Below are 24,333 nucleotides of genomic sequence, written 5' to 3' on the forward strand. Positions count from 1 at the left end.
CTGCCATCCGTTGCACAAGGGCGTGCTTCGCAAGACATGGAATAAACTAGGGCCGCCTTCCGGGGCTCAGGTCCAGGATTCCGGAACTGGCAAGTGCTGACCACAGGCCCGCCACTGCCACACAATAAGAATACTTTCATGGCACTAAATGGGCACGGGTTGGGAATAAGGAGCGGGGACCGGCGGAGTGGGGGCAGGGGACAGCGGGAAGGTGTCTGAGCCCCCCACGCGGTTCGCTCCCGGCTCGGGGAAACTGGCGCGGGAACTGCCCGCGGCCGCCGGGCTCGCCCTCTCAGGGCCGTCGCTGATTGGCCGGGGCCGAGGCTCCGAGAAGCTCCCATTGGCCCGGGCCGCGGCGCCCCGCCCCGGAAACCCTCCCCTGCCACCGCCCACCCGCGGGTTTGGCGCGCGTTTGGAAGGCTCCGCGCGCTCTTTGCGGCCCGCGTCCCCGGGTCCGGCCGCCGCGTCTCGGTGGGCTGGGCCGGCGGCCCCTGCGGAGGCCGCGATGCAGAGGACCCGCGAGGAGGTGGACGCCACGCTACACATCGCCAAGGTGAACGCCGCCGAGCTGCTCCCGGCCGTGCAGTGCCTGGCCTTCGGGGCCGGGGCCAGCGGCGCCGCCGCCGGCGACTTCTGCCTCCTGGAGCTGGAGCCCGCGCTGTGCGAGCAGCTGGAGGCCGGCCACAGGTGAGGGGCCCTGGCCGAGTCGGCGCCGACGGGGTGCAGGCCCCGGGTTCCCAGCACCCTCGCGCCAGGCCCCGCAGTCCGCGGGACCGAGATGATGCGTGAAAGGCTGATGGGGTTCGCGTGTCCGTGGGAAACAGACCCTCAGGGAAATTCTGCACTTGTGAACAGTGCAGCCAAGGGTCCCCCGGAGCCCCTTCTTTCTGCTTAAAGGCCGATGGCGTCTTGACTAGTCCTGCAGTTCTTGGAGCGCCGAGTGGAAAGCTCCATCGTTCTCCCGCAGAGCGGAGGGTGGTTTCCAACTGCTGACCGTGCTGTTACCTCACCCCATCAGCCAGTGCTACATGCTAGATACCACTATGCACAAAGAATCCCCGACGGTGTAGACGGTTATGCCTTGGGCTCTCAACCGCAAGGTCAGCGATTCAAAACCAGCAGCGGCTCCTCAGGAGAAAGAGGAGGCTGTCTACCCCTATAAAGCGATACCGTCTCTGAAACGCACAGGGCAGTTCTGCTCTGCTCCGTATGGTCGCTGTGAATTGGAATTGACGCGACGGCAGTGAGTTTAGTTTGGTTTTAAACAGTGTACATACGCGGGGCCTTGGAAAAATTCATTCTGTTTCCATTCTTCCACGAATTTTTGGAAGTTGCTGGCCTGTCCTTGGATACAAGTCCTTGGGTCTCTAAATGGAAAGTGGGTTTCACGGGTTAATTCGCAACATAGCCAAGTTGGTGGGGATTTAAGAAAGACTGCAGGTGTGATAATCCTGCTAGCTTAGTGGGTTGTGTGTTAAACTGGTAACCACAAGCTCGGTAGTTCGAAAACACTGGAAAGATGAAGCTTTCTACTCCTATAAAGATGTAGAGTCTTGGAAACCCACAGCCCTTCCTAAAGGGTCGCTATGGGTCTGAACTGACAGTGTCAGTGTTCGGTTTAGTGGGGGGGGTGGGGTGGAGTGTTGTTTGTTTGTGAAGGTGTGAATATTTTCTTTTTGTCCAGTTGTAGTTTTTCTAGTTGACAAAAACAACCTGTCACGGATTTTGTCTTACTTGGATCCACAATCAGTGCTTGTGGAAGCCGCAGTCAAGAGATCAATCTGCTGCACAAGACCTCGTGAGAGTGTAGAAGAGCGAGAATGTGACTCTGAGGACTAAGGGCCACCTGACCCAAGCCATGGTGTTCTCTGTTGCATCATTTGCATGCGAAAGCTGGACAGACTAGAGCAATAGATGCATGTGAGTGCTCCTTAGAGGCGAGGATGGCAAGATGGGACTTGACAGACTTTGGACATGTCAGGAGAGACCAGTCCCTGGAGAAAGACACCATGTTTGGTAAAGTGGAGGGGCTGCTGAAAGAGGAAGGCCCTTGACGAGATGGAGGGACACGGTGTTTGCAGCAGTGGGCACAGACACAGGAACCATTGTGAGGATGACTCAGGACCGGGTAGTGTTTTGTTCTGCTGTGCATAGCAAGGTTGCTATGGGTCAGAGCCGACTCAGTGGCACCTAACAACACCAGCACCAGAAGCATGGCCTCCATCTAGATGCCTCCTAGAAATGCTGAGTCCTTCGCCCTATCTCAGACCTACTGAATCTTCATGGTAACAAGATTTCCTGAGACGGAAGCTTGAGAAACACTACTTTAGCTTGTTCTGGGAAATGGTTAACGAGGCTTGACAGCAGCAAACCTGTGGCCTTCACATCCGTTTCAACTCCTGGGGCCTCGGGTGTCAAGGAGCAGGACTGATCCTTAGAGTTTCCTTAGCTGTGATCTTGATGGCAGTAGATCGCCAGGCCTTTCCTTCACAGCGCTGCTGCTGGGGGGAATTCTCATCTCCAATCTTTCGGTTAGTAAAAACAAACAGCAGGCTCTCCATCACTGAGCTGATTCTGACTCAATGGTTATCCTGTAGGTCAGAGTAGAACTGCCCCTGTGGATTTCTAAGAGTAACTCCAGGGAGTAGACGGCTTCATCTTTCTTAGAGCGGTTGGTGGTTTCCAATGGCTGGCCCTGTGCTCAGCAGCCCAATGCGCAACCAGGACTAGTAAATAATTAGTTCCACTCAGGGACCGATTGCTCTGCTCAGTGTTTCATTAATGTCTTTCTGGCCCTTCATTGACCCCCTGCTCTGGGAACCTATCGTTGTTTAAGGGCTGTGAGTGCAGAGGTCAGATACAGCTTCCAGACTTAAAAAGTAAAAAACTTACAAATTTTGGGTACTGTTTGTAATACAGGTTTCCAACTCACTGCTGTTAAGTAAATTTCAACGTATAGGGACCCAAAACAACCAAGAACTACCTTGTTGGGTTTCTGAAAACAAAGCCTTAGCTTTCTCCTGTTGAGTGGCTGATGGATTTGAACTGCTGACCTTGTGATTAGCAGCCCAACACATACCCTGCTATGCCAGTAGGGCCCCTATTGAAGTCCAGTGGAGTCTTCATCAACCACCTGTATCTTTTCTGATTTTCCGGCAGGCTTGTGATTCGTGGGGATAAAGACGACCAGGCTGTGCTGTGCAGTAAAGATAAAACCTACGACTTGAAAATAGCAGACACTTCCAATATGTTGCTTTTTATTCCTGGTTGTAAAACCCCGGAGCAGCTGAAGACAGAGGAAGCCCCCTGTAACATTATTCACTCTGAGGTACCGTTTTCTGTGTCCTGACTAATCTAACACTGAGAGCACGTGCACTCATCCTGCTGTCGGTTCCAGGCTTCAGGTGTGGTACGTACCATTTCAGGGCATCTCCGAAGTTCTTGAACGACATTGGAAATGTCCCAGCAAGCCTTGCTTTTCTGTTCTGAACCTCTGGTGCGATAGCTTCACTTTCCCAAGGGGATGGTGTTAGGTCCTAGACATCTCATTTGTTGTCTATAAAGTAGAAGGTGTGCAATTACGTGCCTCACCAAACCTGACCCATATTCTGTTTCTCTGGTTCTTTTTAAAGGACATTCCTTCAAACCATAACTTCATAAGCAGAGAAATTAAGACATTTGAGTTGTTGCTTTTTTTTTTTAATCCAGGAAGTATGGGTCTCTGCTTTGAAGCTTATATAGTTCATTACCATGTGTGTTAGACGGGGTTTTCTAGACAACAACCAGAATGCTAATAATTTTATATATTTATACAGATAGATATATAACATAAACAATTACATTATAAATGGCTCAGTGCAGCTCCCTCCCGTGAGACAGCTGTGAGACACTGGCAGTCCTTCAAGTCTTGAGGGTCGCCGCTGGGTAGTCCTCTGTAGAGCAATTCAGGCAGCAAACAGCAAGGCAGATTACCAACAGCCAGATGACAGGGTCTGACAGTCCCCAGCTCAAGAGATGTAGATTCTAATGGTATGGCGAAGTAGGTCTTGAAGGAACCTCAAATTACAGCGACGCAGTCCACGGGTTAGGCGTCCCACAGGTAGTGTAGCTTGCAAATTGAGGCACAGAACAAGCAAGTCAGCCGCACACTGGTCTGATGATCAAAGATCAAGAGACAAAAAAGGCGAGGCTCACCAAGCTATCTCCGTCCTTCTATTAACCGCACTTGTGCTTATCGGCCAGGTTTGCACAATAAATTAATTACCTCAGCATGTGTAGGATTTTAACATGCTCAAGGATTAGGGAGTCTACTGACAGCAGATACCAGGTGGCAGGCACCATCCTGTCTAGGTGGAGACACATTTTTATAAGCCATCCACACAGAGCCCTTCATGATTTCAGGAGGATTTCTGGTCAGCTCCTCCCTTGACAAGAGAAGTGGCATGGCGAGTGGGGGGAGACTCTAGGAAGCTTCGTGACTTTCCTGATGTTATTGGAACAGAAGAACCACCGGGCAACTGTGGGAGGCTGCTTGTAGGCCTGTAAGTCTTTCAAGGTGCTCTGGTGGCTCAGCAGTTAGGTAGTGGACTATGAACCAAAAGGTTGGCTTCTCGAACCCACAAGGTGCTCCGTGGCCGAGTAGCCCTTCTACGCTGCCCAGTGGGATCGCTGGGTGTGGGAACTGGCTGATGGCATGTCGTAACAACATAAGCCTTCCAAGTCATTAACCAGAAATATTGGTAGTTCGTCTTTCTGTAACAAGGTCATGCTATTTTTTTTTTCATCACTAGTTTTGCAGGGTTTGGTCTTTTGAGGGTAAACTATCTGAGTGCGTTTGAACTCTCGTCTGTAGTATGTACATTTTGTGCCTGTTATTTTAGGTGGTGTTGACTTTGTTCCGACTCAAAGCAACCTTCTGTACAACAGAAGGAAACACCACCTGGTCCTGCGCCAGCCTCCCAATTGTTCCCCTGGTGGCAGGGGAAACTAAGCAAAGGTCCACCAATCCAGGCCTCCGGCCATTTGTGCACCGCCTGGGCTATGATTGGCTTCCCTTGGCTCCTTTAGCCCTAAACTTTGTGTCACCCACCGAATGACTGGGTGGGACCACGCAGATTGGGTGTGTTTCCTCTCTTCCTAGTGTCTCTGGGTCAGAGAGAGGTGGGGGAAATGCGGGTGGGATTATGCAGTTCAGATGTGTATGGTTGTTAGCCAGGGTAACTGATTGAGAAAACTTGGAGCGCTAATGAAGAGATTGGTCTAGTTTGCCATCCTGCTGGCTATAAAATGAGCATTCTTAGCACCAGGAAGGGGAGGATCTTATCGCTGTGTACAAGGAAGACAAGCCAGGAGTGGCATTCGTCCCCTGGACTCTGGGATCCGTGTGCATTGACCCTCTTTGATCGAAGGACAGAAAGCTGTGACAGCAACAGGAACACTAGCTAAAGCATGAGATGAGAGAAGGGCTTCCCAGCCCACAGAGCATGTCCAGCTGAGTGCCTGGAGGAGGCTTCCTTTCAGAGTAGGACACCTCCAGACAGTGAATTGAGGGGCTAGATTTGCTGACACAGAGCCAGAGCTGAGTGCCTTTGGTCAGAGGCTTATGACAGAGTGACATGCCCTTGGGTCACTTATTGGAAGCACTAAAAGCTCTGTGCCATTGTCTAGGCATGGTAGAGGTGAAAGGCCAAGGACCAGAGGGAGGCATGCCTGTGGACCTGGTTGGGAAGAGACTATTTTGACTGGAAGAACTGTATCTCCTGAACCTTTCTGATCCTGCATCGTGACTTGTTAGCTTCCCTAATAAATCCTGTAACTGTGAGTATAGTCTGAGCTCACTGTGGCCATTGCATTGAATTATGAAGCCCCGCAGAAACGTGCCCTGGGGAGGGATGGCTGCGGTCAGGATTGGTAAGAAGGTTGGAGGATAGAGGCCTATTCTCACGGGAATCAGCCCTGGGCTGATGTGGAGTTGAATCCTCCCCTCCTTGTGAAGCCAGTGGCGGGCAGACAGTGCCTCCACGCCATTTTTTGCAGATGTTTAGAAGAGTTAAAAATGCAGACTCACTTGTCTGTGCCAGTTTCCTGTGCTCTTGCTGGCTGGTATGTTGCTATTGTACTAGCAGGATCACCCATGGTGTACAGGCTCTCCCAAAGCTTCCACCCTGGGGCTGACTAGGCCCTTAAGATCAGCTGCTGAACTAGAAGGAAAACCTTACGGTTCGCAACAGGACAGTGTCCAATACTGAAAGACAAAAGGTGCTATGGAAAATGGAAGGCACTAAAAGATGAGCCCCCTAGATTGGAAGAACCTCAACATAGACCGTAGCTGCATCCATGAACTGGTGTCACCCCAATAGCCCTGGAGATGGCGCAGGCCGGGCATCGTTTTGTAGGTGGGGAAACCATGTGGCAGGACTGAAAAGAATCCGCCTGAGCAAAGTGGGCGGGGCTAATAGGCGGTGGAATAAGCCTGGTCTCAGCCCTATTCTGGGGAGGTGAGTTTGGAGCCAATTGGAACACACACCCCAGCCACTACTAAGTTGCCATGTAGGAAAGGGGACCTAACACTGCCTGATCTTCGAACATCTTTTTTGGAAATTTCTTGAAAATTGGATTCTCTGAGTGCTTTTCCCCCAATGTTGGCAATTCATTCCTTCTTAACACTTCTTTAAGGTGAAGCACGGGAAGGTTGGCGGAGCTTTAGGTTCAACAACTCACACCCAGTGGGTTTCGAGTATGGCAAGCTTCTCCCATTTTCCGTTTCCACTCCGCCTTACTCCTAACCCAGAACTGTTCTTGGGTGAATCCTGCCCTTTTGACTTTAAATGGTTGATGGTTCTGTGCGCATGCGGCAGCTGGTCGAATTGGCCATCGATTTAAACCTGCCACACCTCCCTTTACATTGGAGAAAGCCCTAGTGGCATAGTGGTTACACAGGGCTGTGAACCCCAAGGTCGGCAGTTTGAAACTACCAGCTGCCCCACAGGAGACAGCTGGGACTTATTACTCTGGTAAAGAGATAGGTCTCAGAAATTCATGGGCCGCGCTCCTCCTGCCCTATTGGGTGGCTACGAGTGAGCATCAACTGGCTGGCAGTGAGTTGGGGTTGGGTTTGCATTGGACACGAGCAGCAGTGGGCCAGTTTGGGAACTGCGGGCAGACCTCTTTGGGTTGGTCCTTACGCTCTCCAGTGCTGGTCTGAGATTCAGCAGCATCTCTTCCAGGAGCTGGGCCTAATGTTACCGTGTCTTATACGGGTTTGAGAATGGACGTCCCACCCCCTCCACGTTTAAGGTTGGGAGGCACCACCGAGAAAATCCTCTTCAGCTCTTTGCTGTTCTTCCACAAAACAGTTACGGAGCTCCAGGGTTGCAGGGGGGCAGCTCGCGAGTTAGCGTCCACCACGTTGGCAATGTTGTGTTGGCGAAATCTGTTTCCTTTCGGTTTGAGTTGAGCATGTGCCCAGCAAAACCGCGTCAGCAGCTTCCAGGGGCGTGCCGGTGGAATCGCCACAGTGGCTTCAGCAGCGAGCCCCAGCACCGGGATGCTCGTGAGGCTGTCGCCGGACGGGGCAGGGTTTCGTTCGGTTGCTGTGAGCCCCGGGGGACTCGCTGGCACTGATGAGCAAAGAGACCCAAATAACTCAGTGACGCGGAACTCTTCTCCCCTCCTTTCTTTCCTGCACCGTCCCTTCTCCGTCAGCGCATGCTCTGCTGCCCGCTGTCCCGCCTGATCTATCTTCAAAGGGGCTCTTGTCTTTCTGCTCCCCTGGAGTAGACTGAAAGAGCACAGTGCTCAGGGAAGAACTGCTTCACCTCGTGAGCTTCACCGGTACTTTGTGTAGAGAAGACTGCAAGGGGTGTTTTTTGGGGTAGGCAGTGGCTGCTTCACTGAGGTTTGAAAGGGTGTTTTGGGAAGCTGTCACCCATCTGCTTGAGGAAGCTGGATCGGATGGCTGTCTTCTCAACAAGGCACAATAGCCTGGCTCCTTTCCTGGCCACCTTGCCGGGAGCAGGTAGGTGAGTTGGTGCTTGATGTGAAACTTTCTTTTGGAATGGTGTCTGATTGTTGTTGTTAGGTGCCATAGAGTTCTGTTCCAGCTCACAGGTTTTATTTATCACTTTTAGATCTTTGGTTTTTCTAACAACTACTGGGAATTGAGAAGATGCAGACCTAAATTAAAGAAGCTGAAGAAACTGTTAATGGGAAACACCTATGAAGGGCCTGACAGTCAAAAAGAGAAGGATTCAAATAGCTCAAATGTAAGAATGTTGTTGTTTTTTTTTCGGGTTCTGATTTCATTTATTTTTAATTGATCATTTTATTGGGGGTGCTCTTACAAATCTTATAACAATCCATCATTCAGTTGTATTAAGCACACTTGTACATATGTTGTCATCCACATTGTGAAAACATTTTCTTTCTACTTGAACCCTTGGTATCAGCTCCTCTTTTTCCTCCCACTCCCATGGTTTGTGACTTCAAAATAGAACTATAATTAGAAGCATTTAATGTTCTAAGCATTAACTATAATTAGAAGCAATTTAATTATTACTTATATGGTAATAGAATTTTCAAACCTACCCCAAAGCAGGGAGTACTAGCCTGACTTCTTTTCTCTTGATCTCAGGCTAGATACCAACCTGCTTCCAGTCTCGTTTATTCTGTTCCCTTACTCCCTCCACATTTTCCCTCTGCCTCTTGAGTATTTTAAACACATGTCCTAGATAGTGACATCCGTATACCAAGGGCATCTCATGTACCGAACGCTGCAGTGATAACTAGGTCAGAGGTTAAATTGATTCTCGCCTCATTAAAAGCTATAATTAGGCCCTCCTAAGAGAGGACATTATGAAAATGGAATGTATATTCTTGCTCTGATGTCAGAACTGACCCCTTCGGGGAAAACTCAGCTCTCACGGACATTGAGTTGATTCTGACTCAGGGTGGCCCTGTAGGACAGGGTGGAACTGCCCTTGGGTTTCCAGGGCTATAAATCTGCACAGGAGTAGAAAGCCTCATCTCTCTTCCATAGAGTAGCTGGTGGTTTCCAACTATGGACCTTGCAGTTACCATGTAACCCACTATGCCACCAGGGCGCCTGGAAATTAGGAAAATCCTGGAAATTGGAAAGCATTTATAGAGCAAGTGAAAATAAATGAGATGTTTGTAACTTAATTAAAAATTGGCATGCACCCCTGACCATATTTATAGTAACAGTTTTCTTTGGGGCCATAGCTTTATGGAGACAATAATCTATACTTCCCAATGTACCTATTCCAAAGCTTTTGGGATGGTGCAACTCTCTCCAATGTCAAGTTTAGAATATCACCCCCCTCGAAAAAACCCAAAAAAACTCATACTTTTGAGCTACCACCTGCAAACCAGGCACTCTCCTTAGTCTGAGGCAGCCACTCCCACTGTTTGCCTCTTGAGATTTGCCTCTGGAAGTCATTTCGTAGAAATGGAATCAGGAACCACGTGGCCCTTGCGGCCGGTTTCTCTCACCCAGCTGGAGCTTGTTGAATGTCCATCCACGGTGTTGCATGGGTCAACATTTCCTTTACTGCCAAGTAGTATTCCATCGTGTGGCTCCATCCCAGTTAATCCATTCATCAGAAGACATCCGATTGGTTCTGCATCTTGGCTATGACGGATCACGGTGCTTATGAACACTGATGTGGGAACTTTTCAGCGGATATACGTTTTCATTTCTTTTGGGCATGTAACCAAGGAGTGAAATTGAGTGGTAAAAAGTTAACTCTGAGGTTCTCTGGTGGCGTCGTGGCTAGCAGTGGCTGCCATCCACAAGGCCAGCAGTTTGAAACCACCCGGCGTGGGAGAAAGGTTTTCTATTTCCTTAAAGAGTGACTGTTCAGGAAGCCCACAGGAGCGGTCCTACCCTGACCTCGAAGGTTGCCATGAGTCAGAATTGACTTGATGGCCGTGCATTTGAGATGAATGAACTCTAGTTTAGTTGAACTACCAGAACCAGACTTGTCCAAAGTGGCTGTGCCCTCTTCTCACCAGACGTGTGATGAGGATTCTAATTGGCGCTACATCTTTTCCCACACTTTTTATTGTCTGTCTTTGTGATTATACCCTGGTGATGTAGTGGCTATGCGTTGGGCTGCGATCCAGATGGTGGGTTTGAAACCACCAGCAGTTCCGCAGGGCAAACTGGGCTTTCTACTCCTGTAAACACTTAGAGTCTCGAAAACCCACAGGGGCGCATGCGAGACAGAGAGAATAAAAATGAAGTGGCTTCTCATTTTGCTTTCGATAACGCATTTTCTGGATGACGAATGAGGCTGAAAATCTCTTCAGACATGCGCTGCTCCTTTGTTTATCCTTTTTTTGAGGAAGATCTAAGGTCCTTTGCCCGGGTTGTAATTTGGGTTATTTGGCTGTTGTTTGAGTTGTGAGAGCCCTTTATGTAGTCTAGGTATAAGCTCCTCTGGAATGTGTGGCGTGTGAATCTTCTTCCACCCTGCGCGGTGGCCTTTCCCTCACTTGGTGGTGTTTGGATGCACAAAAGCTTTCATTGTCATGAAGCCCACTTTGTCTGATTTTTGTACTTTGTTGCTTGGGATTTTGGAGTCTTCTCTAAGTGCTGTGGCCGAATCCAGGTCGGGATGATGTACCAGTGTGTTCTTGGTATTTCTAAAATCGCCAAGTCCTTTTGGGGTTGGACCTTAAAAAAGCACATAAACGATATCAAAGTAAAAGTCTGTCCCCTGGTTTAGTCCTTGGCGTCATAACCTTTTTGCAGCAACAGAAGAAATACAGGAAGTATTTTTTAAAACTCGTTTCTCTATTCCTTCAGTATACGATGGGAGATTTACTTGATCAAATTCAGGCAAGCGAGGAAGAAATAATGACACAGCTGCAAGTTCTAAATGCCTGTGAAATTGGAGGTAACATTACTTACTATTGTTATGAACGCTTTGGATTAAGTGGCGATAGAAGGAACCTGTCAGATCCAGGAGGGCCGCTAGACCTCAGGTGGTCCAGCTTCTCCATTTTCTGTAACAAATGAGCCTCAGAAGTCCCAGGAAGGGGAACCCATTTGTGCAGGGATACACATTGAGGTCTAAGCTTTGAATTATGTAATTAATAACCTGGTTTTACTTCCAAAATGCTTGGAAGGTGATACCTTGCTTCTTCTTAGAATAACTCTGGCCCCCCGCAGACACTTTATTGGGCCAGCTGCAGGTTTCTACACTTCCATTTAGAACCGCATGGTGATTGTGAGATAATTAAAGCACTTGGATAACAATCAAAGCCTTGATTTCTACCTAAAACAGTCCCCGGAGTCCCTGGGTGACAAACACTGAAGCCCTCAGCTACTAACCAAAAGGTTGGCAGTTTGAATACACCTCAAGGTTCCTGAGAAGAAAGAAAGGTTCATTATTTAAAGATCTCCGTGGGGCTACTAACCCCAAGGCCAGCGGTTCGAAACCACCAGTGGCTCCACTGTAGAACGATGAGGCTTTCAACTTGCCTAGAGAGTTACAGCCTCAGAAACCCACCCGGGCAGTTCTTCCCTGTCCTAGAGGGTCCCTGTGAGTCGGATCGACTTGATGGCTCCGAGTTAGTTCGAATGTCTGGGAGCTTTTGCAGGTGGACAACATGCTGCTGCTATTTTTTAATCCATTTGCTTGGAATGCTCCTCTTGTATTGGAATTTGCAGGTTACTGGAGGATTCTGGAATTTGATTATGAGATGAAACTTCTGAACCATGTAACTCAGCTGGTGGAGTCTGAATCTTGGTCTATCGATAAAGTTCCTCTGACCACCTGCCTTCAGGAGCTTGGCCCTCTGGAACCGGAGTGAGTGCTTTATTCCATGCCCTTTCCGACTTCCCTAAGGGGAGAAGAATTCTTTTCCAGACAAGGACTACCACCAGTGCATAGCTCATTTACATTTTGACGTCTTTAAGAACGGTTAAGAAATCTGCAACCACAAAGGATTTGGGGAGTTGGAGTACAGGATACATACCTGTGTGTCATCCTTGTTCTCCCCCCAAAAAGGAATTGTTGTGTGGGAGCTGTTTTTAGTCTTTACAACACGTGCTCTGTGGAGTGTTTAGCCTAGAGCCTGGCACATCGTGGCTTCCTATGACGTGTGTCTTAATCCCTGCCCGAAGCAAGCTGTTACTCCTGGTTCGTGAAAGCCACATATGTCCTCCTCTAGAGTTGGAAGCAGTCAAGCTTAAAATGTAGTATCTCACCATGCTGCTAACCCCATCGGTGTTGTCCATTTTTCAGGGAAATGATAGAACACTGCCTGAAATGTTATGGGAGGAGGTACGTAGATGAAGGTAAGCTTGTAACGTCTTCTGATGGCATTTTGTCCGCTGTGTTGAGCGTGCTTTGTCTTCCCGAAGTGTGGTTGTTTTTAACTTTAACAGAATAAGTCTATTTTGTCACAGTTTAGGAAGTTTAAAGTCTAAATTCAGGGCACGGCAATAGAGGAAAGTCCGCATCTCCTTTCAGCTTTTTGTTTTTTTAGATTCTTTATTTTTCATTTATTTATTTTTGATCATTTTATTAGGGGCTCATACAACTCTTATTACAATCCATACATACATCAAAGCGTATGTGTACATTCATTGCTTTCATCATTCTCAAAACATTTGCTCTCCACTTAAGCCCCTGACATCAGCTCCTCATTTTTCCTTCTTCCCCTCTCCCCCTCCCTTATGAACCCTTGATAGTTTATAAATTATTATTTTGTCATATCTTGCCCTGTCCAACGTCTCCCTTCACCCACTTTTCTGTTGTTTGTCCCCCAGGGAGGAGGTCACATATAGATCCTTGTGATTGGCTCCCCCTTTCCAACCCACCCTCCCTCTACCCTCCTAGTATCGCCACTCACACCACTGGTCCTGAAGGGATCATCCGCCCTGAATTCCTTGTGTTTCTGGTTCCTAACTGTACCAGTTAAGATGTACCAGTGTCCATCCTCTGGTCTAGCCAGACTTGCAAGGTAGAATTGGGATCATGATAGTGGGGCGTGGGGTGGGGGAAACATTTAGAAACTAGAGAAAAGTTGTATTTTTCATTGTTGCTGCATCACACCCTGACTGACTCGTCTCCTCCCTGAGACCCTTCTGTAAGGGGATGTCCAGTGGCCTACAAATGGGCTTTGGGTCTCCACTCCTCACTCCCTCCCCCATTCACTATGGGAAGATTTTTGTTCTGATGATACCTGATCCCATTAACACCTCATGATCACACAGGCTGGTGTGCTTCTTCCATGTGGGCTTTGTTGCTTCTGAGCTAGATGGCCGCTTGTTTACCTTCAAGCCTTTAAGACCCCAGACACTATACTTTTTGATAGCCAGGCACCATCAGCATTCTTTGCCACATTTGCTTATGCACTCATTTGTCTTCAGCGATCATATCATGGACGTGGACACGCAAGGATATGATTTTTTGTTCTTTGATGCCTGATAACTTATCCTCTCTGAAGTGTGTTCTTATATATAATAACAGCTTTTCACTGAGGACTAGAATTCCTTCTGAGAACTTCCACTGAGGAAATGGGAAACCAAAAAAACAAACTCACTGCCACTGAGTCAGTGTGACCTCATCGCAACTCTATAGGACAGGGTACACCTGTCCCTGTGAGTTTCTGAATCTGTAACTTTTAAAAACATTTTATTAGGGGCTCATACAACTTTTATCACAATCCATACATACATCAATTGTGTCAAGCACATTTGTACATTCGTTATCCTCATTCTCAAAACATTTGCTCTCCACGTAGGCCACTGGCACTCTGGGAGTAGAAAGCCCCATTTTTATCCCAATTGGCAGCTGGTGGTTGTGAACTACTGACCTGTGGATCACAGTGCAGTGCATAATCCCTCAGCCCTCAGGGCTTCCTGAGGAAAAGGAAAGCTTACTTGGTTTAAAGCCAGGAAAGCAGTCTGAATGCCCGCGTCCTTCTCTTCAGGTGAAGTTTATTTTGAGCTGAGTGCTGATAAGATATGCAGAGCCACAGCACAGATGCTGCTGCAGAACGCAGTGAAGTTCAACTTCGCCGAGTTTCAAGACGTGTGGCAACAGAGTGTTCCCGAGGGGATGGTGACCAGCCTTGAGCAGCTGAAGGTACTTGCCATCCACGGCGACTCCCTTGATTCAGTGGACTGTCCTTGATTAGGTGAAATGAGACTTGCATTGGAATGGAATGTGGAGCCTATTTGTCTTCCAGGCCAGCTATGAAGTGTGCACTCATTAGGTACCCAATCCGTCACTAAATTCTGCTTTAAGAATTTACTAGACTTAAAAAATGACTATTAATATTTCTGGGTTTAGCAACCATTACTACTCTCCAGCCTATTTCCATGATCTCACACCATGGAGCCATCTCCATCCCACCCACTGTATCCTTGTCTTTCCATTTCCACTACCAGCACCCTGCCATTACCTCTTCCCTCTTCAATAACTAGCCCCACCGTTTTTCCCTTTCTCCAGTTAGTGGTGTGGCCGGGCAAGCATTGGACCGCTGACTGTGAGGTCAGCGGTTCAAACCCACCAAGCTTGGAGTATGAGACGTGGTCTGCTCCAAGGAAGATATACCACCCTGTGCAGGGTCGCTGTGGATGGGAATGGACTCGGTGGGGTAGTTTGTTCTCCGGTGCTGCTAGAATGCTCTTTTTAAAATGCCAACCACGTGAGTCTGAAGGTTTCCACGCTTGTCTATGGCATTTAAGATAGAAAGTCAGTAATTGATCTCATGGCCTACAGAGTCCTCATCAGCCCTGCAGCATCGCCATCTCCTGCTGCTCTCCGTCCCCCTCTGCACACCAGCCTGCCTCCCAGTCATCCAAAGCAGCTCGCTGTCTTCTAAGCCACAGGCTTTCTTGTTCTCACACAGTCCCCTAATCTCTCCTGGTCACTGCTTCATCTTTGAGTCACTTCTGAAGGTGGCCTTCCTTGTTCTCTGTTCTGCGCTTAGCCAGTGTTTACAGCTAAATATTTAGTTTGGGGAAAATGTTGAGTTAGGTTGTTCCCCATTCGCCATTTTGACCGAATTTTTGTTTGTTTGTTTGTTTACTGTTGCGTGTTGACTTGGGGGAAAGAGGCTGCTGTGAAGACTTTCACTGAGCCTTGGAAACCCTGGGAGCAGCTCTCTGTTCTGTAGGGTCCGTGAGAGGCAGAACTGACTGTTGGTGGTGGGGTAGGGTACATCAGTAGGTTGGTTACATGTTGATATGTAGCACATTGTATAAATCAAGCTCATTCCATCGAGTTGGTTCCGACTCATAGCGACCCTGTTGGAGAGGGTAAAGCTGCCCCTGATGGTTTCTGAGTCTGCCTTTATGAGAGTAGAAAGCCTCATCTTCTCCCATGGAATGGCTGGTGGTTTTGAACTGCTGGCCTTGTGGTTAGCAGCCCAATGTGTAACCCATTACGCTACCAGGGCTCCCTACAGGGCTGGGGAAGTGGAGGGAAATAAGCAGACAGTGATCAGAGGGCTGGAAGAGAACAGAATAATCAACATTAACAAAGCCAGGCAAAGGGACAAGACACCTGGCCACTGGGGCAGTGGTAGGTCCTTGGAGAACAAGACCTTTTGACAAACTGGTGGCAGTGAAAGCCAGATGATAGGAGAGAAAATGAGAAGAGAGCATTTTCATTCCATGCAAAGTCCTAGATGAAGTGGGAGGAAAACGTGGAATAAAACCCTCAAAGTCCTAAAGGGGACGGACCAGGCCTGCTGGCTGGGAAGAGAGCGGTGGGCTAGAGCGCTGTCAGGTATGACACTGAAAGCTGCCCTTCCTGCAAGGAAGTGCAGTGGGTGATGGACAGAGCATTGGGGATTGCAGTGGGAGAGTTGAATCAATGTGTGGGAATTGTTGGATGTAAAACTGGTGATCTGCTTTGTAAACCGTCACCTAATTCACAGTGAAAAGTGGAGAGGGAGGTGGCAGTGGAAGATCAACCCAGGAATCACTGCTCCTCGTCTTGGGAAGGGTTCATTGTGGGCCTCGGCGTTTGTGTAAGCTTTGTGGACTGATAGTCGAAATACCGTGGGTAAGCCAAGCCCCCAGGTGAAGAAGATTTGCATTAAGAACAAGAACATTATCTGAGTTGCTCCTCCTTCTCGTTTCTTGTAGGGGTTAGCACTGGTGGATCGACACACAAGACCAGAAATCATATTTTTATTGAAAGTTGATGATTTGCCCGAGGATAATCAGGCACGCTTTAATAGTCTGTTCTCTCTGAGGGAGAAATGGACAGAAGAGGATATTGCTCCATATATTCAGTAAGTAACGCTTCCAAAAATGCATCTTGTTCCCTTAAAATTTATTTCGTTGTTGAGGAGAGGTACAGGGCAGGGCAAACGGCAATGCAGCCGTTTCTACAAGTGTGCAGCAAGAGGAGAAACTGGAAGCGCTGCCTGATGCAAATCAGTATGCAGTGCACCTCAGCATAAAGGAACTCCTTACAACAGGGTCAATAACACCGTGACACATGGGGGAAAGATCGAAATTGTCAAGGATCTTATAATCTCATTGACAATCAACACCGATGGAAGCAGCTGTTAGAGATCAAATGAAGCATAGCCTTTGGGCAAGTCTGCTGCCGAAGACCCAGCTATTTAAATTGTTAAGGACCAACGATGTCACTTTGAAAACTAAGGTGCCCCTGACCTAAACCATGATATTACTCGGTCCTCTCATGCACGTGGATGCTGTAGAATGAACAAGAGATACTGAAGATGGATGCCTTTGAACTGTGGTGCTGGTGGATAAGATTAAATAGACAATGGATTTCTAGAAAAATGAACAATTGAAAAAGTATGGCCATAATGCTCCTGAGAACCAAGGAGGGTGAGACTCTGTCTTATGTTCTTTGGACGTGCTCTCAGGAGGAACCGTGGCCTGGAGAAGGACATCGTGCTTGGTGAAGTGAGGGCCAGCGAGAGAGGAAGCCCGTAAACAAGATGAATTGACACGGGCTGCAAGAATAGGCTCGAACCTATTGTGAGGATGGCATAGGCCAGCGTTTGTTTTGTCTTGTCCCTGTGAGGTAGAGTGGGTTGGGAGGCACCTAAGTAGAAATATGTTTCAAAACAAACAAAAAATTGACTCAAGATCCAACCAATTCCTGCAGACTAATGGTTCTCAACCTGTGCGTCGCAACCCCTTTGGGTGTCGAACGAGCCTTTCACAGGGGTCGCCCAATTCATAACAGTAGCAAAATTACAGTGATGAAGTAGCAACAAAGATAATTTTATGATTGGGGGGAATCACCACAACATGAGGAACTGTATGTCAGGGTCACGGCATTCGGAAGGTTGAGACCCACTGCTGTAGACTGTATCTTGACCTCTTCACCTAACTGCTTCTAATCCCGCCTCATTAATATCCTGAAGGTCAAGATTGATAACACATTGTTATAAATGGTTGTGACACACATAATTGCATTAGATCACAAAGTGGGATGTAGATATATAATACTGAGAATCATGGCAAGCCAAGGTGACACATACTGCGTGTCAAATGGTCTATTTTTGCCACCAAAGGTATTTTGGTGTTCATAATTGACAATGTAATAAACACTACCCACCAGCCAGCTTCCATAATCATTGACTTATTGCCTCATAGTTAAAAGTAGACCAGAGTAGAACAGATAGTTTCTGTTCATTGAAGCCATCCTAGTGGCTTCCCATCATGCTTTTTCATTTCCTTAAATTTTTTTATTTTGTTGTTGGGAATATACACAGCAAAACATAACACTGATTTAACAGTGTCTACTACAGGGGCAGTGAATTATTTACCGTGGTTCTTCTCTCCGAAGTCTCCCATTCCCACCAAATGACTTTTCCTTTCATGGGTCTGATAAGAAGGTGGGGGAAGACACTGATGGGGTGCGCCTGTGTGAGAAGTTGTGAGCAGGATTCCCTACAATACAGTCCTGTTGTATATAAAATGAGCCCTCGGAAAAGCAGGAAGAACCATTTCATTACCAGCAAGATCCAGGTGGAATGTGTGCTTTGGGGCTGAGATACCTCCACCATGAACCTCCTGGATCCAGAAGCCCTCTATATGATTGGAGAAGCAGCAGCAGAGCGATGGACTCCCGAACTCACTGCAAGGAAAGCGGAGTGCTTTTGTGCAGGGGCTTGGTTTGGGGAGTAGAGTGTGTCTGGGCAGTTAATTGAGGAAGCTGGCCTGGCTTGGAGTAGACCTGAAAGAACGAACTTTGGAACATGTCTAGAGAAACACCCAGACCCTTCCTCCCTGGCCTTACAACTTGTTAATTCCTTTGAAACCGTTTCATCCGGAGTTTTGTCTGTGAGTTTCTGTAGCCATTGCAATGGATATGCGAACCCACAGAGGTAAAACAGTTGACATACACAGCGTAGTGACACCTAGTGGACTCTTGGTGTTATGTAACTATCCTCTTCACCCTCCTTTCTGAGCTTTCCCTCCCTCATCAGCACTGGCTCCGTTAGGTGTAGTGTGACAGCTCAATTGTTTGTCACATCCTGCAATTTGCCTTGTGATCTGAACCGCCCGCCCTCCCCCAGCTCATGTGCTCCCACCCTTCTCTCTGTGCACTATGATGTCAGGGTGGGCACGGGGGAGGAAACTGGCGTTCAGGGAGTGTGGGTGACCTAGACAAGCTCACTGGGGAACCTTGGAGCCAGGTTCTTTGACTCCAGAGACACCCCCTCTTCCCCTCCCCCACTGCAACCTGCTGGTGGGTCCAACTTGCACTCTGAGTTTACGTGGACTTTGTTGTCGTGCAAACCTGCCTGGCTGCTGCAGGACTCCACGCTGCCCCTTCCCAGATGTCTGAGCTTAATTTTCCTGTGGGGGGTAGTCTGTGCTGCTCGTACTGGTATTGTGAAGATTAGATGAGGTGTGGCATGCTGTGCGCTGTAACATGCTCAGTTCAATTACGTCGTGTAACCTCTCCCCATCTCCCTCGTACACACACACACACACACACACATACATGCATACACCCCTATGCCTGTCAGACAGGATTAGGGAGAAGCATAACTAGGGCTGTGAATTTGTGTCCGAAATGTTCATGCTATTCCGTTTTCTTTTTGTTCCAGAGATTTGTGTGGACAGAAGCAAACCATCGGAGCTTTGCTCACTAAATATGCCCGCTCCTCGATGCAGAATGGTGTGAAAGTCTATAATTCAAGAAGACCCGTTGCATAAAAAAAACCCATCCTTTACGGACTAAAGTTGCACGATAAGGTTACTGGCTATGAGATTAAAAGCCTCTTTGTATTTATATCCCATATTCCCAACTGTTTTCTTTAGTTCTTAAATTGGAAGCATCTGTTTACTGCAGCATTTTGAAACTATACTCTTCATATTTATTTTTCAATACAGGAAGGGATTTCTGTATTTTTCCAGCTACTTTCCTATTTTGTAGACAATGTAAACACTGACCAATAAAATGTCATTTGATGTGTTTAGTGTCTGAGATCTGTGTGGCTTGTTTGTGGGAAGAGGCGGTTTTGCTTTTTATATTTAAATTCTCATTTCTTTTCCAGAATATTCTAATTATTAATACAGTTAAACATTTCACAGAGTCCAAGTAGTAGTAGTACTTTTTTTTTTAAGTGGTACTTTAAACATTTTTTAAGGAAATAAAGGAAAAAAACAGGAGGCAAAGGATATTTATAGAGGCCTAAATATAGGCATATATTAACATATATAATGAGAGGGGACTAGAACTATGTACTTGTATCTATGTTAAGAATTAATGTTGCAGGTGAACATTGGGCCTCGACTCAAGCACTCCCTTAACAACACTTTGTTCTAACAATCCGGCATTCTGTGATGCTCACCTTCCTGACATGATTGCTGAAGACAAAATGAGTGCATAAGCAAATGTGAAGAAAGCTGATGGTGCCTGGCTATCAAAAGATAGATATAGCGTCTGGGGTCTTAAAGCCTTGAAGATAAACAAGCGGTCATCTAGCTCAGAAGCAACAGCTCACATAAAAGAAGCACACCAGCCTGTGTGATTATGAGGTGTCGATGGGATCAGGTATCAGTCTTCTAAGACCCAGAATAAAACCATACCCAAGGTGAATGGTGGTGGGCATGGAGTAGAGACCCAATGCCCATCTGTAGACAATTGAGCATCCCCTCCCAGAGGGGTCACAGGGAAGAGATGAGCCAGTCGGTGCAGTATAGCACCGATGAAACAACTGCTCCAGTTCTTTGGTGCTTCCTTCATCCCACTATCAGGACCTCAGTTGTACCTTATAAATCAGATTAGACCAGACATGCACACTGCTACAGATAAGAGCTCAAAAAAGGGACTCCTGGATAGATAAACCCCTAGGGCCAACAAGGAGAGTAGATACCAGGAAGATTAGGGGAGGGTATGGGGAGAAGAGGGGAACTGATCACAAGGATCAATCTAGAACCCCCTCCCAGGGGGATGAATAAAGGATGATGTAAAATAATGGGGGGAAATATAACTCATCAAGGGTTCGTGGGGGAGGGAGGGGGCAGGAATGAGCTGATATCAGGCTCAAGTGCGAAGAGAATGCTTTGAAAATGATGGCAATGTATGTACAAATGTGCTTGACCCTGGAGGAATGTATGGATTATGATAGATATAAGAGCCCCAAATAAAATATTTTTTTAATTTTAAGTGATACTTTTATAGAAAAGTTTTTATTTGCATTCGTTTCTCTACATTGAGTTTTCCCCACTTTTAACCCGTTCAACCCTACTTTTAAATAGGAAATTGCTCCAAAGCAAAAGCAAAGTCCCACCGAATTCACTAAGTCGATTCCAGCTCAGTCACCGTATGACACAGGGTCGAACTGCTCTTTCGGGTTCCCATGTCTGTAAATCTTTACTGCAACAGACTGCTCATCTAAATTATTCAAACTCCAAATCAAACTCAATACCATCTAGTTTCTGATTCATAGCAACCTTGTAGGTCAGAGCAGACCTATTGCTGTGGGTGTCCTAGGCTGTCCATCTCTCCTGAGGCCGACAACCTTGTTCTTACAGCTGCTGGTGGTTTCCAGCTGCTGTGCTTGTGCTTGGCAGCCCAACTCCTCTATACCTGGGTTCCTACAGGAGGTCTTGAGAAGCTATCTATTATCTAAGCCCGTTTGCATTGATGGAATTAGCTTGAATTACCAATTATGAATGAGCAATCATATTCCTCCATTGGCTTACCAGGTATAAACAAGCACTTTAAGACAATATGGGTTTAATCCTTAATCCTATGGGAGAAAAGATGAATAGAACAGTGTAAAATCTCACTAGTAGAGAATACTGGCAGACAGTCACTCACTCACTGCTATGGAGTCAATTCTGCCTCATTGACCCTATAGGGCAGAGTGAAACTGCCCCTACAGGTTTCCAAGGCTGTTAGTCTTCATGAATCTTTCCTTAAAAACTGCTGGTGGGTTCGAACTGCTGACCTTGCCGTTAGCAGTCCAACGCGCACTCCACTCTGCCACCAAGGCTACCTTATAATAGTTGCTATAAAATTATAAATGCCTAGACGATTTTGAAGTGCTTGATCAGGTTGTTTTACAGCTTTGTTTTCTTAGGATCATTGTTCAAAATTTAACATAGCAAATGATTTTACATCAGTAAGACAGTCAGAGGGTGTACTGAAAACAAACACAGAAGTTCAGTTCCAGGTTATCCACGGAACAAGCAAGCTCCAATCCTGTGTGGCTTATGAGGGTCCAAAGATAAGCCGCACTCACACATGCACACAGCAGCAAAGAGGTAAGCCAGTTTTGTGTTTTAATCATTTTTCTTGGTGGCTCTTATAACAATCCACATATCAATTATATCAAGCACATTTGTACAGATTGCCATCATCATTTTAAAAACATTTTCTTTCTACTGGAGCCCTTGGCATCAGCCAATTTTATTAAAGCACATGATCACTTTAAAATAAATGAAGTGGGTTATGTTGGAGAGGTGACCCCTGGGGCATAGGTGCCCCAGAGGGATGCAGGCCCTCCCCTGGTGAATTCAGAAGAACTTTGTCTAGGGGAAGTTTTCTAGTGTCTAAATGATACTTTCAAAAGGGTAGGGGCTGCACCCTGCAGATGGTAAAGCAACTTTCTAATTAGTTACTCAGTCCATCCTTGGGTTTAGTTTCAGTTTTGTTTCAGCTCCAGCCCTGCTTCAGGTCAGCATGTTTTCAGAATGATCTCCAGTTATGTCCTGTGTCAGGATATTTATCTCGGTCTGGCTTCAAGATTAAGATGTTTACCAAGCCTATTCTCACATGGTCTTTTGTTTAAATCTTGTTTTGACAAGGTCCTCTGCCTATTTTCTTAGCTGGCAGGGCAGAAGCCCTGTTCTGTCCTTATCAAAAACAACACTGCTCTGAGTGGATTCTGACTCACAGAAACCCTATAGGACAGAGTATAGCTGCCACCATGAGACTAAGTCTACGGAGTAGAAAGTCTCATCTTGCTGTTGAGTGGTGGGTGGTTTTGACGTATAATCACTAAGCCACCAAAACTAATGTCAATGGTGTCATTCTGTTTCATAGTTTAAAAACATGAATTGATCATCCATAATTAGCCAGATTTTGCTGTTGTGGAAATTTAGAGAGTTTTGCACATGAAATGCAAATACAATGGATTTAAAATGGTTATTCAGTCTAGATAAAATAGGCTAGATGAACAGTCTGGAGGAGAAAACAACTGGACTGATGGTTCCGGGGAGACATGGGAGAGCGGGAGGTGGGGAAAAGGAGGTGGTGTTGATCAACACAGGGACAAGGGAACAAGTGATCCAACATTAGTGGCAAGGAGGGAGTGGAAGACCTGGTAGGGATTCATCCAAGGGCAATGTAACCGAGACAAATTACTGAAACCCAAATGAAGGCTGAGCATGACAGTGGGACAAGCGGAAAGTAAAAGGAAAGAGCTAGGAGGCAAAGGGCATTTATAGAGGTCTAAATACAGGCATGTACATATGTAAATGTATATATGATGATAGGGAAATAGATCTACATGCATATATTTATAGGTTTAGTATTAAGGCAACAGATCAACATTGGGCCTCCACTCAAGTATTTTCTCAATGCAAGAACATTTTGTTCTATTACATTGGCATTCCATGATGCACATCTTCCTGACAGAATCGCTGAAGACAAATGTGTACATAAGCAAATGTGGTGACAAAAGCTGATGCTGCCCGGCTATCTTAAAGGCTTGAAGGTAAACAAGTATCCATCTAGCAAAGAAGCAAGAAAGCCCACATGGAAGCACACCAGCCTGTGAACATGAGGTGTCAAAGGGATCAGGTATCAAAGAAGAAAAATCATATCATTGTAAATGAGGGTGAGTGCAGAGTGGAGACCCAAACGCCATCTGTAGGTAATGGGATATCCCCTTACAGAAAGGTCTCAGGGAGGAGATGAGCCAGTCACGGTATAGTGTAGCAACAATGAAGCATACAACTTTCCTCTAATTCTTAAATGCTTCCTTACCCCCATAATCTTAAATGCTTCCTTACCCCCATAATCATGATCAAATTCGGCTAGACCAGAGGATGCACACTGGTAGATAGGAACCAGAAACATAGGGAATCCAGGACAGATGTTCCCTTCAGGACCAGTGGTGAGAGTGACAGTACCGGCAGGATGGAGGAGGGTGGAATAGAAAGGGGGAACCAATTATAAGGATGTACATATAACCTCCTTAACCTCCTCCCCAGGGGATGGACAACAGAAAAGTGGGTGAAGGGTTACGTCGGACAGTGAGAGACATGACAAATAATAATTTATAACTTATCAAGGGTTCCTGAGGGAGGGGGGAGCGGGGAGGGAGAGGAAAAATGAGCTGATACCAATGGTTTAAGTGGAGAGCAAATGTTTTGAGAATGATAAGGGCAACGAATATACAAATGTGCTTGACACACTGGATATATGTATGGATTGTGATGAGTTGTATGAGCCCCAATAAAATAATTTAAAAAATAAAATGGTTATCCTATTTTTCAATAAATATGCCCTGTATTTGTTATGTACTTGATTTTTTTTGCTCTTGATTTAAAAAAATTATTAATCATTTTATTGGGGGGTCTTACAAATCTTATAACAATCCATCCTGCAATTGTATTAAGCACACTTGCACATATGTTGCCATCAACATTTCCAAAACATTTTCTTTCCACTGGAGCCCTTAGTATCAGCTCTTTTTTACCCCTCCTTTTCCCTCCCTACCTCTTTAATCCTTGATCAATGATATCTTTTATCCATGTTTTACACAGTCCATTATCTCCCTTCACCCATATTTCTGTTATTTTACCCCATAGGGGGTAGGCTATATATCCAGCCT

The 24,333-nt window shown here is 46.6% G+C and overlaps 1 protein-coding gene across 1 annotated transcript; it reads left to right on the forward strand.

Annotated features, from left to right (window-relative positions):
- The first annotated feature begins 401 nt into the window (after positions 1–401).
- DSCC1 (DNA replication and sister chromatid cohesion 1) lies at positions 402–19,431 on the forward strand. Its single transcript, XM_075549326.1, has 9 exons — positions 402–687; positions 3,160–3,328; positions 8,130–8,264; positions 10,829–10,919; positions 11,696–11,834; positions 12,273–12,325; positions 13,966–14,120; positions 16,133–16,281; positions 19,090–19,431. Exons 1-9 carry the CDS (start codon positions 506–508, stop codon positions 19,196–19,198), a joined length of 1,182 nt encoding a protein of 393 aa, XP_075405441.1. The 5' UTR covers positions 402–505; the 3' UTR covers positions 19,199–19,431.
- The last annotated feature ends 4,902 nt before the right edge of the window (positions 19,432–24,333 follow it).

This window comes from Tenrec ecaudatus, chromosome 5 (genome assembly GCF_050624435.1).
Source record: "Tenrec ecaudatus isolate mTenEca1 chromosome 5, mTenEca1.hap1, whole genome shotgun sequence".
NCBI classification, from domain to species: domain Eukaryota; kingdom Metazoa; phylum Chordata; class Mammalia; order Afrosoricida; family Tenrecidae; genus Tenrec; species Tenrec ecaudatus.